A 15,108-nucleotide genomic window follows, 5' to 3' on the forward strand; every position below is an offset into this window, starting at 1 on the left:
GTGTGCAGGTCCACAGATCACTAGAGGTGGTAGCGCAGCTGGAAAACGTAGTAAATAAAGGCCTATGGCATGCTTGCCTTCATTGAGTGTACGGATAGACAAGTTATGCTGCAGCTTTAGAGAACTTTAATTAGGCCACACTTGGAATATTGCGTACAGTTCTGGTCATCACACTACCAGAAGAATGTTGATTCCTAGGAAAGGGTACAGAAAAGGTTTACCAGGATATTGCCTGGTATGGGAGATTTTAGCAATGAAGAAAGGTTGGGCAGACTGGATTTGTTTTCACTGGAATGAAGGATGTTGAGGGGCGACCTGATAGATGTTTATAAGATTGTGAATGGCATGAATGGAGTGGAGAGTATGAGGCTTTTTCCCAGGGAGGAGGGGTCAATTACTAGGGGACACAGGCTCAAGGGGTGTGTGTGTGTATGGAGGTCTGGGTTTAAAAGAGATGTGCGAGGCAAGCTTTTCACTCAAAGGGTGGTGAGTGCCTTGAACGCGTTGCCAGAGGAGGGGCTGGAAATATTCAAGAAGCACCTGGATGAATACATGAATAGGAGGGGAATAGAGGAATACGGATCCCGTAAGCGAAGACAATTTTAATGTGGAAGTGCAAAATGTATTGGTGTAGGCTTGGAGGGCCAAGGGCCTGTTCCTGTGCTGAACTGTGATTTGTTTTTTGAGCAACTGAATGAACGTCAACCCATCCAGTGTGGTGAATGCCAAAAATTAATCTTTAGGGTGGACTGAATTATTGAAAATTAGGAACAGATTATTTCACACACTGAGATGCTTATCAACAATCATAGACATCTAGAGCACAGAGCCCTTCGGATGTGCCAATCAAAAACAGCCAACTGCTCTAATCACGTTTTCCAGTATTTAGCCCATAGCCTTTATGCCTTGACATCGCAAGTGAACATTTGAATACCTTTAATGTTCTGTGGATTCCTGCCTCTCCCACCCTTACAGGCAGGAATCCACAGAACATTAAAGGTGCAAGGAATTTCTCCTCACAATCCCACTAAACCTCCTGCCCCTTACCTTAAATCTATGCACTTACGCCTAACTGACATAGATTGTCGATTACATAGAACAGTCTATCTTCCGTAGTTAGACCGGCACCACGCCCCACCTTTTCCTCCGCTACATTGATGACAGCATTGGCGCCACCTCATGCTCCCGCGAGGAGGTTGAGCAATTCATCAACTTCACCAACACATTCCACCCCGATCTTAAATTTACCTGGACCATCTCTGACACCTCCCTCCCCTTCCTGGACCTCTCCATCTCCATCAATGACGACCGACTTGACACTGACATTTTTTACAAACCCACCGACTCCCACAGTACCTGGATTACACCTCTTCCCACCCTACCTCCTGCAAAAATGCCATCCTGTATTCCCAATTCCTCCGCCGTATCTGCTCCCAGGAGGACCAGTTCCACTACAGAACACACCAGATGGCCTCCTTCTTTAAAGACCGCAATTTCCCTTCCCACATGGTTGAAGATGCCCTCCAACGCATCTCGTCCACATCCGGCACCTCCGCCCTCAAACCCCACCAACCGCAACAAGGACTGTATCCCCCGGTCCTCATTTTCCACCCTACCAACCTTCACATAAACCAAATCATCCGCCGACATTTCCGCCACCTCCAAAGAGACCCCACCAGAGATATATTTCCCTCCCCACCCCTTTCCGCAAAGACCGTTCCCTCCATGACTACCTGGTCAGGTCCATGCCCCCAAACAACCCACCCTCCCCTCCTGGCACCTTCTCCTGCCACCGCAGGAATTGCAAAACCTGCGCCCACACCTACCCCCTCACCTCCATCCAAGGCCCCAAAGGAGCCTTCCACATCCATCAAAGTTTCACCTGCACATCCACCAATGTCATTTATTGTATCCGTTGCTCCCGATTCGGTCTCCTCTACATTGGGGAGACTGGGCGCCTCCTAGCAGAGCGCTTTAGGGAACATCTCCGGGACACCCGCACCAATCAACCCCACCGCCCCGTGGCCCAAATTTCAACTCCCCTCCCACTCTGCCGAGGACATGGAGGTCCTGGACCTCCTTCACCGCCGCTCCCTCGCCACCCGACGCCTGGAGGAAGAACGCCTCATCTTCCGTCTCGGAACACTTCAACCCCAGGGCATCAATGTGGACCTCATCAGTTTCCTCATTTCCCCTTCCCCCACCTTACCCCAGCTCCAACCTTCCAGCTCAGCACCATCCTCATGACCTGTCCCACCTGCCAATCTCCCTTCCCACCTATCCGCTCCACCCTCCTCTCTGACCCCAGAGGTTCTCTGCCTTCATTCCTGATGAAGGGCTTTTGCCCGAAACGTCGATTTCCTGCTCCCCGGATACTGCCTGACCTGCTGTGCTTTCCCAGCACCACTCTAATCTAGACTCTTATTTCCAGCATCTGCAGTCCTCACTTATACCTAACTGACATAGACATGGACTCAAGGAAGTTTCTGATTTGGGAGAGAACTGAAAGACACCATGATTATGGGGAGTAGGACTATATAAACATCTATTTCAAAGATCTGGCCCAGGCACAATGGAAAAGACAAATACCTCTTTCTGTGCTGTACAATTCCACAATGGGAACTACGAATGTATTTGCATCTTAGGTACTTACTTTGTCAATAGCACGCAGCCGCAGGCCAACCTTTCCATCTTGGTCCTTACAGAGGATCACCTCCCGCACTCCAGCTTTGATCTCCGCTCGGTGAAGCCCCACACTGTTTCCAGTCAATGGGGCCACCATGTTATTTGCGGTTGACTGATTGCTGTCAACTTGCTAGACAGTGAAGCACAAAAATAGAAAGAATGGGAAATCCAAGGTGAAATGGATAAGCAGTTAACCATAAATTGGCTCTGAACCCCAAACGGAAAGCTTCTAAAGCTGGAAACACTGACAAAATGAATACACCCCAGGAGCAGTCAGCTTTTTTGGTCACTAACTACCTCAGAAATCCCATCAGGTGCTATCGTTATTATGCATTTGTAAACTCGCCAAAGTATTGAGCAATTCTGTTGGTGGATTTCACTTGGGCTGAACAAAAACATACATTTTACAGAAGAACAGGATTAAATCATTCAGCTCCCTTGAGCCAGTTCTGCCAGTCAGCGAGGTCATGAGTAGTGAAAGCCCTTAAATGCAGCTTAGAGACTGCTGAAACAGTTAGCTCGTGAGTCTGTGGATGAGGAGGACAAGGAAGATTTTAACAGGCACAAAGGGAGCAATCAACACTGGTGTATCGATTGTGCAGGAAGGAACTTAAGAAAGCAGTTAGGAGAGCAAATTGGGGCACGAAATATCAGGGAAAATCCCAAGATATTCTGTAAGGGAGTGAGGTTAACCACGGAAAGCATACAGGCCCATCAGGGACAAGAGGGCAATCTGTTAGAACTCGAGGACACTGGTAGGGTGTTAAATGAATATTTCACATGTCTTCACTTTGGAGAAGATGTATGTAGAAACAGAATTCAAGAAGAAGTTTGATATAGGAAGCGAGGTGATATTTGGCAGGAATAAAAGTGGACCAATCTCCAGATCAGGATGGATTGTATCCCGGGCTGCTATGTGAGAGGAGGGAGGAAATTACAGGGAATCTGACCCAAATTTTAAATTCCATTCTGGCAGAAGGGTGCCAGAGGACTGGAAGAAAGCTAATGTGGTTCCCCTTTTCATGAGGGTGGTGGGGATAAAGCAGGAAACTACAGTTGGAGTTGATGCAGTTTATATGGATTTCAGCAAAGACTTTAACAAGGTCCCACATCAGAATCAAAATCCCTGTAGCATGGAAACAGGCCATTCAACCCACTCAGTTCACCCCCTGAAGAGCATCCCACCCATACCTAAACCTCTACCCTTAACCCTGCATTTCCCATGGCTAACCCACCTAGCCTGCACATCCCTGAACACTATGGGTAATTTAGCCTGGCCAATCCACTTAACCTGCACATCTTTGGATTGTGGGAGGAAACCAGAGCACCAGGTGGAGACACAGGGAGAATATGCTAATTCCACCTAGACACCCTCCCAAGGGCGGAAGCGAACCCAGTCTCTGGCGCTATGAGGCAGCAGTGCTAACCACTGAGCCACCATGTTACCTCATGGAAGACTGTTAATGATGATAAAGCACATGGGATCCAGGATAATTTAGCAAGTTCGATGCAATATTGGTTTAGTGACAGGACACAAAGGGTGGTGGTAGAAGGCTGTTTGTGAGAGTGGAGCCTGGTGCTCAGTGGCATACTGCAGGGATCAGTGATGGGTCCCTTGTTGTAAGTGATATCCATAAACAATACAGTAGAAAATATGGCAGGAGGAGCAGAGGGCAGATGATATGTGTGCAGATGTAACAAAGATTAACCAAGTGGTTGCCAGTGAGGAGGGAGGTTGTAGGATACAGGAGGACATAGGTGAATTGGTCAGATGGGCAGATCAATAGCAGATGGAATTTAACCCTGATTCGGGAGAGATTCGGGAATTTTGGAAGAAGTAACAAGACAAGGGAGTACTCAATGAATGGAAGGACACTAGGAAGCTCAGGGATAGAGGGATCTTGGGGTATTTGAACACAGATTTCCTGAAGGCAACAGGGCAGGTTAATAGGGTAGTTAACTGGCATAATGGAAATTTACCTTTATCTGTCATGGTATTCATTATGAGAACAGGGATGTTACGTTGAAGTTGTATAGGACTTTGGTTATGTCGCATGCAGTTCTGGTCACCGCACTATAGGAAGGATGTGATTGCACTGCAGGAGGCGCTGACGAGATTCACCAGAGAGTTACCTGGAATGGAGCATTTCGGTGAAGAGAGGTTGGATAAGCTTGGAGCAGAGAAGGCTGAGGGGACCTCACTGAGGTGTGTAAGATCATGAGGGACATGTACAGGGTGAATAGAAAGCAGCTCCCTTGAGTTGAAGGAGGCATAATTTTAAAGTGGAAAGCAGGAGGTTTAGAAGGGATTTAAGGAAATATTTTTCACCCAGAGGGTGGTGGAAATCAGGAATCCTCTGCCTGGCAGGATAATTGAAGCAGGAAACCTCACAATCTTTTAAAAGTACTTGAAAGAGCACTTGAAACTGTCACAACATTCAGAACTATGGGCCTAGTGTCATAAAGTGGGACCCATGTAGATATAGGGGAGTTATTTGTTGGTGCAGACTCAATGGGCCAAAGGATTCTTCTCTAATGTGTGATTCTACGATTCTGTGGAGAACTAATCAGCAGACTGCTTTCTACCTCTCCAGACTTCTATTCCTGGGGATTTTGGTATGGAAAAAGACTTAACACAGGCTGCTGCAGACTCATGATCACTCTATACCATCACCTATGTCAAGATCAACTTCACTGTCTTTCTGGTGAGTTTGGCAATGCTTGACAAAGTTGGCATTTCTTTCCTATGGAAGGTGAGGCTGGAGGGGGGGTCCCTTGCTGTTTGTACAAGTTGCTATGTCATGGTGTATAAGAATTAACATTGGAAGCATTGATGGTCACCTTCCAGAATTCTATGGATTCTGGAGCATATCCTGCAGATTGGAGGATACTGTAATCCCACTATTTAAAAAGAGACAAACAGACAAAAGCAAACGGGGAAATATATTCCAGTTAGTCTAACACAAGTAGTGGGGAAATGCTAGTGTCTATTATAAAAGATGTGATAATAGAACATTTGGAAGGCATTACAAGATTGGATAAAGACAGCTTGGGTTTATGCAAAACAAATCATGCTTAACAAATCTACTGGATTTGGAGGTGCCGGTGTTGGACTGGAGTGTACAAACTCAGACAATACCAGATTATAGTCCAACAGGTTTAATTGGAAGCATTAGCTTCCAAAACTCTACCAGAGTTTTTGAGAATATAACTAGTGGGACAGGTAAGGGAGAACCATTGTATGTGATGTATTTGGATTTTCAGAAGACTTTTGATAAGAGGCAAGTGGGAAAAGTTAAATCACGCAGGATTGGGGTAATGCATTAGCATGGATTAAGTGAATTGACAGTCAGGAAACAGATTGGGAATAACTTTTTGTTAGTGGTAGACAGCGACTAGTGAGGTACCGCAATGATCAGTGCTTGGACCCCAGTTATTCACAACTAATATAAATGACCAGGATGACGGAACTAAATGAAATATTTTCAAGTTTACTTATGACACAAAATGGGCAAGACTGAATGTTGTGAGGAGCAAGCAAGGAGACTTCAACATAGAACATAGAACAGTGCAGCACAGAACAGGCCCTTCAGCCCACGATATTGTGCCGACCATTGATCCTCATGTATGCACCCTCAAATGTCTGTGACCATATGCATGCCCAGCAGTTTCTTAAATGTCCCCAATGACCTTGCTTCCACAACTACTGCTGGCAATGCATTCCATGCTCTCACAACTCTCTGTGTAAAGAACCCGCCTCTGACATCCCCTCTATACTTTCCTCCAACCAGCTTAAAACTATGACCCCTCGTGTTAGCCATTTCTGCCCTGGGAAATAGAGTCAATAGCCAGAGACTATCTATGCCTCTCATTATCTTGTATACCTCAATTAGGTCCCCTCTCCTCGTCCTTTTCTCCAATGAAAAAAGTCTGAGCTCAGTCAACCTCTCTTCATAAGATAAGTCATGTTGAGTGTGTGGGCAAAACCAAGGCCAAATGTGAAGTTATACCCTTTGGTGTGAAAAACACAAAGAAACAGTATTATTTAAATGGTGATATGCTGAACAGTTTGGATATGCAAAGGAACCTGGGTGTCCTTGTCCATCAGTCAATGGAAGTAGACAGACAGGGGCAACAGGAAATTAGGAAGGCAAATGGTATATTAGCTTTCATTACAGAGGATTTGAATTCAGAAGTAGGGATATCTTACTGCAGTCAGACAGGGCCTTGGTGAGACCACATCAGAAGTATTGTTTAGAAGTCTTGGTCTCCCTACCTAAGAAAGGGAATATTTGCCATAAAGGGATAGCAGTGAAAGTTTGCTAGATGAATACTAGGGATGTCAGGACTGTACTATAGGAGAGACTGGCCTATTTTTATGAAGGTTTAGAAAGATGAGGCTTTGCGGCAGAAATCAGGGGTAGTGTACTGACAGGATAGAGAACTGGCTATCAGACAGGAAACAGGGAATAGAAATAAACAGGTTTTTCCAAATGGCAGCCAGTGGGTTATCGCAGGGATCAGTGTTAGGAACCCTGCTATATATTTATGATTTAGATGAAGGAACTAAATGTAATAACTCAAAGTTTACAGATGACACAATGCTGGGTGGTGGGGAGGAGAGTGAATGGTGAGGAGAATGAGGAAATGCCGCAGTGTGATTTGGACAAGTTCGGTGAATAGGCAGATGAAGTATAATAACTGAGAGCAAAAACAAGAAAGCAGATTATTATCTGATAGATTTGGAAAGGGGGAGGAGCAACAAGACCTGGTGCCCTTGTACATCAGTCTCTGAAGGCAACTGCGCAGGTGTAGCAGATGGTGAAGACAAATACTATGTTGGCCTTCATAGAGACTGAGAGTATAGTTCTGGTATAATGCGTGTATCGTCAGCATGAATTGGCTATAATATGATTGACAAATTATGGACGTTGTTTGGATAAACATCCTACTGAATGGTTCAGAAAAGATTTACAAGCATGTTGTCAGGGTTGGAGGATCTGAGCTACAGGGAGAGGCTGAACAGGCTGGGGCTGTTTTCCCTGGAGCGTTGGAGGCTGAGGAGAGACCTTATAGAGGTTTACAAAATTGAGGGGCATGGATAGGATAAATAGACAAAGTATTTTCCCTGGGGTGGGGGAGTCCAGAACTAGAGGGTATAGGTTTAGGGTGAGAGGGGAAAGATATAAAAGAGACCTAAGGGGAAACGTTTTCACACAGAGAGTGGTACGTGTATGGAATGAGCTGCCAGAGGGTGTGGTGGAGGCTGGTACAATTGCAACATTTAAGAGGCATTTGGATGGGTATATGAATAGGAAGGGTTTGGAGGGATATGGGCCGGGTGCTGGCAGGTGGGACTAGATTGGGTCGGGATATCTGGTCAGCATGGACGGGTTAGACCGAAGGGTCTGTTTCCATGCTGTACATCTCTATGACTGTATGACTCTATGAATGGTTATGGCAGTTTTTTTTTATTTGTGACCTTCTACAGTATGATTTTCTATAGCACAGGGTTTACAGGGGAACACAACTGTCACAGAACGGCCTGTATAGGAGCAGGGATGTCTTGCTATAATTGTACAGCACCTTTTAGGACTAAACCTGGAGTACTGTGTGCAGTTTTGGTCTCCTTACCCGAGGATGAATGTTCTGGCTGTGGAGGGAGTGCAGTGAAGCTGACTCCTGGGCTGACAGCACTGACATATGAAGAGAGACTGGATCAGTTAGGACTACATTCACTGGAGTTTAAAAGAATGAGGGGTTCTCTCGCAGATAACTACAAATCCTAACAGGTCTAGACAGAGTAATCAGGATAGACAATCTCAATGAACAGGGGGTCTAGAACAGTCACAGTCTATGGATGGGGTAGAGGACTGAGATGAAGAGAGATTTCTTCACCCAGAAAGTAGAGACCCTGTGGAATTCTCTGACTCAGTTGTTGATTTTCAAGGAGTTTCATAGGGCTAAAGGAATCAAAAAAATCAGGATAAAAGTGGGAACAAGGTACTGACTTGGATGATCAGCCATGATAGTTTTGAATGGTGAAGCAGACTTGAAGGGCTGAATGGCCTACTCTTGTTCTTGTATGTTTCTTTGATATGATAGAAATATATAAAATTCTAACAGGACAAACTATATGCAGGAAGGATGTTGCTCTTGGTCAGGGAGTCTAGAACCAAGGGTTTCATCCTGAAGACTGTACCTCTGACAGTTCAGCATCCCCTCAGTCCAGGCTGACACTGTCTGTGCAGTCTGACAGGGAACCTGAATACTCAACCAGCTTCCTACTGAGCCACAGCTGACATCCCAATTAAAGACAGATACAAATTAATATCAAAAACCTTGCATTCATATTTTATCTTAACATTACTAAAAGAGAACCATCTCTAAGGAGGTTTGTGTAAGGAGAAGAGTTTTTGTGTAGCCCATTGTAGTCACCCAATTCCATCAGATGCTTACTCCAGATTCAGCAACTGGCACGACGGCCATGTTCTGCCTCAGATCCTCACTGTTCAGGTCCAGCCCCATATAGTCCCCCAGTTCCTGCAGGTCTGGATATAAACCTGAAGCAGAAGAGAAACAAATCAGACAGGTTTTTAAAGCAAGTATCAGCACCTATACAGGGTGGGGCCAAGGTGATGTGCAAATTGGCAGAGATCTGGTTAGGGATCTCTGATGAGGAAGTGACTATTCAATCCCATGGAATAGTTCCAACATTAAATTAGATCACAATCAATTTGCACTTCCATCTATTTGCCTTTCATATTTCTTCAAAACCTGTACCCAATAAAAATTTATTAACTTCAGTCTTTAAGGTTCCAGTTGTCCTCCAGCATCAGAGACGCCAGAGAGAGAAAATATCAGATTCTCCCGAAGACTTTACACAGGAAAGTGTTGCTGATTTCCCTTTGAAATGTCTGGCTCTAAATGTACCCTTTAAAACATTTAAACTCCTTGACTGGATCATCCCTAAACTTTCTGAACTCAAGGGAACATATTTCAGGCCAAGACAAGCTAGCCTCAGAGGTTAATCATCGCCATTCTGCCAAACCTGGACCCCTTCTGCAAGTCAACCTGAGAAGTGGAACATCTGTATGGACATGATGGCAGAGTCAGTGGGACAATGACAACGTAAAACTCGAGAGGCAGCCAGATTTAGGAAAGGAATTCCAGAGTTCAGAGCCTTGCCAGTAGAAGGCACAACCACCACCAGTGAACAGCGGAAAATGGAAACTTGCATAACAACAGTTAACTGTTAACTATCTGTCTGTGTTATGGACCAGGCCAGACCCCCTCAAAACATTACCAAGATAGCCTAGACCCTAATTTTTCTATTTGTTTTAAGTAGGTGTAAGTGGGTTTTCCAGGAGTGATGCAGCTGCCCCAACCACTCAGTATTTAAAAAAAATTAACAGACTACTGAATGATGCAAAACAGAATACAGAACAACTTAACCCAATCGACTCTATCACAATTTAATGATGTCTTTCCAAAAAGACAAATGGTAAAGTCAAACACAGGTTCTTACAGGAGAGATCTGAGAGACAGAATCAGCATGGAACATCTTTCCACTGTAGCCATTCCTTTGTATCCCCAGTTCAAAATCTGACCAGCAGCCTTGAACACACTCTGAACACTTTTCTGCTAAATCCTGAGCTAGGAGAACTGGCCACTCCACTTTCATTGTACAAGTATTTTAAAGAAAACTTAGAAGCCTTTTGCCTGAGGCAGTATCTGTTAGCCATAAGGGCTAACCCCAGCCAAATTGGAACCTCTGCCTTTTATAAAAACAACCAAGGACAACGTAACCTTGTTAAAGGAGCATCATCATCACAGTCTGTAACCCAATTATTAAGGAGGGGAGGAAGTTCCTATCTGTCTCATTTCCCCTTCAATCTGCCCTATTTTAAACCAGAACATGCAGCTGAGCCAGTGATGGGATTACCATTCTGCCTGAACAAGACTGTCCTGAAATTCTACATGTTATGGCCCCTGTGCCAGGATCATGACCTTCTGAGGATTGAGAGGCTGGAGGAGGTTACCACAATAAAGCTAGGCAAGGGCATGGAAAAAAGTGGAGATATTAATACCAAGAAGGAGTCATGCCTGAGATACTGAAAGTGGAGGCTGAAGAATAATGGGGAATACAGACATTAAAATAAGGACACAACACAAATTGCAATGACTCACCACTTCCAACACTGGGCTCCTGAGCTTCAATTGCTGGTGGGGCCATCTTGGATGCAATGGTGGCCTGAGCCTAAAGAAAACAAACATTAAAATGTAATGTCCAATTATATAACAATTATTTTCTAATGACAATAAAGTCAGTCATCATGTCATTCTGGAATATAGGAAAGACCTCATTCCATCATGGTTCCTGTTTTAGTTTTGTTTTGATATTATTTAGTCCACTTGGATAGATTTTAGCCACTTTTGCATTCCTTTAGTCCTTTCAGTCTTCTATTAACATCATTACAACCAACAGGTAATCCAGCCCTTTCACTTTATTTCTTTTTCCTGCCCTTTGTTTCTGTATTCTTTATTCTTTTGCAGGAATCAGTAAATTATTTCAAGTGGCTCCATCTGTTTGCATTAAGCAAGTTGTTGAATATAGTGGTGAACTGTGACCTCCATGTTATGTGTTACTGTAAAGGTTACAATTTACATTCATTGCTCATCAGTATATTCTGGCAATCCAAGCTCAGGCACAATATGTTTTGGATGAAGAGTAAACCTCTCTTTCTGCTCTGTTTCCTCCTGCTCCAATGTGATGTTGTTCATTATAGCTTTCTGGTGGACTCCACAAGTGAGTCATACAGCACGGAAACAGACCAACCATGTTCTCAAACTAAACCAGTCCCACCTGCCTGTGCTCAGCCCTTATGCCTCCAAACCTTTCCAATTCATGTACTTATCCAAATGATTTTATAAATGTTGTAACTGTACCTGCATCCACCATCTTCTCCAGCAGTTCATTCCACACACAAACTGTGTAAAATAGTTGTGCCTCACTTCCTTTCTAAATCTTTCTCCTCTCACCTTAAAAATATGGACCCTAGTTTTGAACTCCCCTCAGGAAAAGCCCATGTCATTCACCTTGTCTATGCCCCTCATTATTTTAAAAACCTCTATAAAGGTCACCCCTCAGTCTCCTTAGCTCCAGTGAAAAAGGCCCTAACCTTTCCAATCTATCCTTATTACTCAAACCCTCCATTCCCAACAACATTCTGGTAAATCCTTTCTGAACCCTCTCTGCTTTAATAATATCTTTCTTATAACAGACCAAAACTGCACACAGTATTTCAGAAGAGGCTTCACCAAAATCCGGACAACCTCAATATGATGTCCCAACTCCTAGAGCTGGTATTACACTTTCATCTATATCAGGATGATATTTATCAAGGTTACATTAACAATCTGAAAAAAAAAACATCTCAGTAGTATTTTAGGATCTGTTCAGCAGTCAATGACTTAGTGACCACTACAAATGTCTTCTGGCACATGTTGGATTAAGAATCAAAGCATTAAGCTCCTTTCAGTTGTGTTGAGCAGATTTTGCTTAAAGTCTGCTATATGGAACTCCAGATCTTCATCCTTATCATTGCTTTGGTGATTCCACTTAATGTTTTCTTATGGCTTCAGTATTGTTCCATCATGTAGGATCAATTTTATTTTCAAGGGCTTCATTATTGGATCATCATCTTGAGCCATTTAAGATATCTGAGAAGTTCATAGTATGCACACAGCACTAGTGTCTACAACTCTCTTCATCTGTCATCTCAAACCATAAATAACCATTAGACTTGACAATGCCAAATCTGTTGCATGGTGTAAAAATATTCATCACTATCAGTGGCTGACATCTCTCCAGCAGCCATGGTTTGTTTCTTTCTAGATAAATATTTGCATATAATATAATTCAGTATTTTGCAGTTCGAGCTCATTGGACATGCTTCCTTTTATGTAATGTTTAACTCAATAGTAACAATACGCCTCTGACCTTGATCTTTTGACTAGTACTTCTGCAAACATTTTTCCTTGTTCCTAACTTGTTGTTCTTATTTGGCCTAGAATGTTTATTGGTACATGGCTAAGTCCTATTCCATTCCTATAATCCAGTTGATGACTGACATCAGAGCTCTTGAACACTGACTACATAGTTCCAAGTGCATATGAAAGATCTGAAACTAACATGGTCATTCTAAAAGATAAGAGACTTAAGCAATCCAGGTCTTTTTCAATACATAATTTCAGTTACATCACAGTGTAAACCTTTGCTATAAATTTTGTGTCTTACAATCTTATAATCCACAACCACCTGAAGGAGCAGCGCTCCAAAAGCTAGTGCTTTCAAATAAACCTGTTGGACTATAACCTGGTGTTGTGTGATTTTTAACATAATTCCAATTTATGACCAATCCAGAATCATATTTTAATGAACCAAAGATCATCACTTTGCCTGGTTTTAGCCACTAGTTTTATATTCCTTTATGTAACCAGTTAAGAAAAATACTTTTATCCTACTGGACAGGCTTGAATTCACCAAAATTTAACCAACTGACCAATCATCATCAACCCCATAAGCAATGTAGAAACCACATTAAAAATCATTAGAACTGACCTCAAGTACTTTGGAGACCTTCAGATCCTCCAGTGATGGATACAGAGACATTGTCTGTTTCAACCTTGACACTGAAATGGACAGAGTTGTTAGTTACACATGTATAAAATGTTTTGTTTAACATCAACTATTTATTACTGCACAAAGCAGTCCAGAGAAGCAATGCCCAGTCCAGTGTAACGTCAATAGCTTGACCCAACAAAACACATCCTTCTTACACCACAAAAAAAAAGCATTAAGCAGGTCAGGAGGCCTGAAGAGAAAGTGTGGCAAATGTTTCAGAGTCCTGTTCGGGGGTTACATCTCTGGATTCCGAGACCCTTTTGGTATAGTATTTGGAGATGATAGCTATGAAACAATAATAAATGAAAAATATATGTTAAGTATTTCAAGGAACAGTGATTACTTTTGAATTCAAATTTTTTTCTAAATGTTGTTCACAGGATGTAGACATCACCGAGTAGGCCAGCTATTATTGCCAATTTCAAACTGCCCTTGAGAAGGTGGTGGGCTGTCTTCGTACACTGCAGTAGTCCATAGGATGTAGGAACACCCACAATACTGTTGAGAAGGGATTTCCAGGATTTCACCCAGTGACAGCGAAGAACGACTATATATTTCCAAGCCAGGATGGTGAGTGGGTTGGATGGGAACTTGCAGGTGCTGGTATTCCCATGTATCTGCTGCCCTTTTCCTTTGAGGTGATGGATTCACAAATTTGGAAATTCTGCAGTTGGAGGAGCCTTACTGAGTTATTACAGTGCATCTTATAGATAGTACGTAGTGCTGCTACCGTATGTCAGTAGTGAAGGGAGTGAATGTCAAAGATGGTGGATGTGTGGCTAATCAAATTGACTGCTTTGTCCTGGATGATGTCAAACTTGTTGAATGTTGTTGGAGCTGCACTCATCCATGAAATTGCAAAGTATTCCATCACACTCATGACTTGCACATTGTAGGTGGGGGACAGGCTTTGGGGACTCAGGAGGTGCGTTACTCGCCTCTTGCTGAGGATGCCTGCAGGAGACCTTTGAAGGAAGCCAAGATGGATTGTCCACTCAACACTTCTGGCTGAAGATTGCTGTCAATGCTCCAGCCTTGTCCTTTGTCCTGATATGCTGGACTCCTCAGTCACTGAGGATGTGGATATTTATGGAACCTCATCCTCCAGGAGTTGTTCAGTTGTCCGTCACCTTTCATAACTGGATGTGGCAGGACTGTAGAGCTCTGATCTGATCCGTTGGTTGTGAGATTGTTGCTTGCTGCTGGCTGGATGGATGGTAAATGGTGCAGTGGGGAAAATGCCAGCACTTGAGGTCACAGATTGTGGCTGCTGATGGTCCACAGCACCTCATGGATGCTTGGTCAAGTTACTATTATGAGATTTGGCCCATTTATCATGGTGATGTAGCCTCACAACACAATGAGGGGAACCTGAATGTGAACAGATTTCATCAGCACAAGGACTGTGCAGTGGTCACTCCTACTGTCATCAGCAGCAGGCAGATTGGTCAGGATGAAGTCAAGAAGATTTTCCCCTCTTGTTGGTTCCCTTGCCACTTGTTGTAGATCCAGTATAACAGCCATGACCATGAGGACTCAACCAGTCGTCAGTAGGGGTTCTGCTGAGCCACTCTTGGTGATGGACATTTAAATCCTCCACCCTGAGTACAACTTGTGCCCTGACCACTCTCAGTGCTTTCTCCAGGTGGCATTCATAGGCATTCAGTATCAAGGAGTACTGATTCATCAGGCAAGGGGCAGTATGTGATAATCAGTAGGATGTTACCTTGCCTGTA

General features: G+C 43.6%; 1 protein-coding gene across 1 annotated transcript in view; it reads right to left on the reverse strand.

Annotated features, from left to right (window-relative positions):
• The window catches only part of LOC122560303 (syntenin-1-like), a 40,570-nt gene that overhangs the window by 14,203 nt on the left and 11,259 nt on the right, over positions 1 to 15,108 (reverse strand). Inside the window, exons 2-5 of the mRNA XM_043710880.2 lie at positions 13,310 to 13,380; positions 10,876 to 10,945; positions 9,145 to 9,248; positions 2,654 to 2,815 (exon numbers count right to left, since the gene is read on the reverse strand). Of these exons, the coding sequence (XP_043566815.1) occupies positions 2,654 to 2,815; positions 9,145 to 9,248; positions 10,876 to 10,945; positions 13,310 to 13,360 (387 nt within the window). The 5' untranslated portion in view covers positions 13,361 to 13,380. The remainder of the gene's footprint in view (positions 1 to 2,653; positions 2,816 to 9,144; positions 9,249 to 10,875; positions 10,946 to 13,309; positions 13,381 to 15,108) is intronic.

The sequence above is a fragment of the Chiloscyllium plagiosum genome, unplaced genomic scaffold, assembly GCF_037043375.1.
Source record: "Chiloscyllium plagiosum isolate Xiang-an unplaced genomic scaffold, Cpla_swu_hap1 HiC_scaffold_15, whole genome shotgun sequence".
NCBI classification, from domain to species: Eukaryota; Metazoa; Chordata; class Chondrichthyes; order Orectolobiformes; family Hemiscylliidae; genus Chiloscyllium; species Chiloscyllium plagiosum.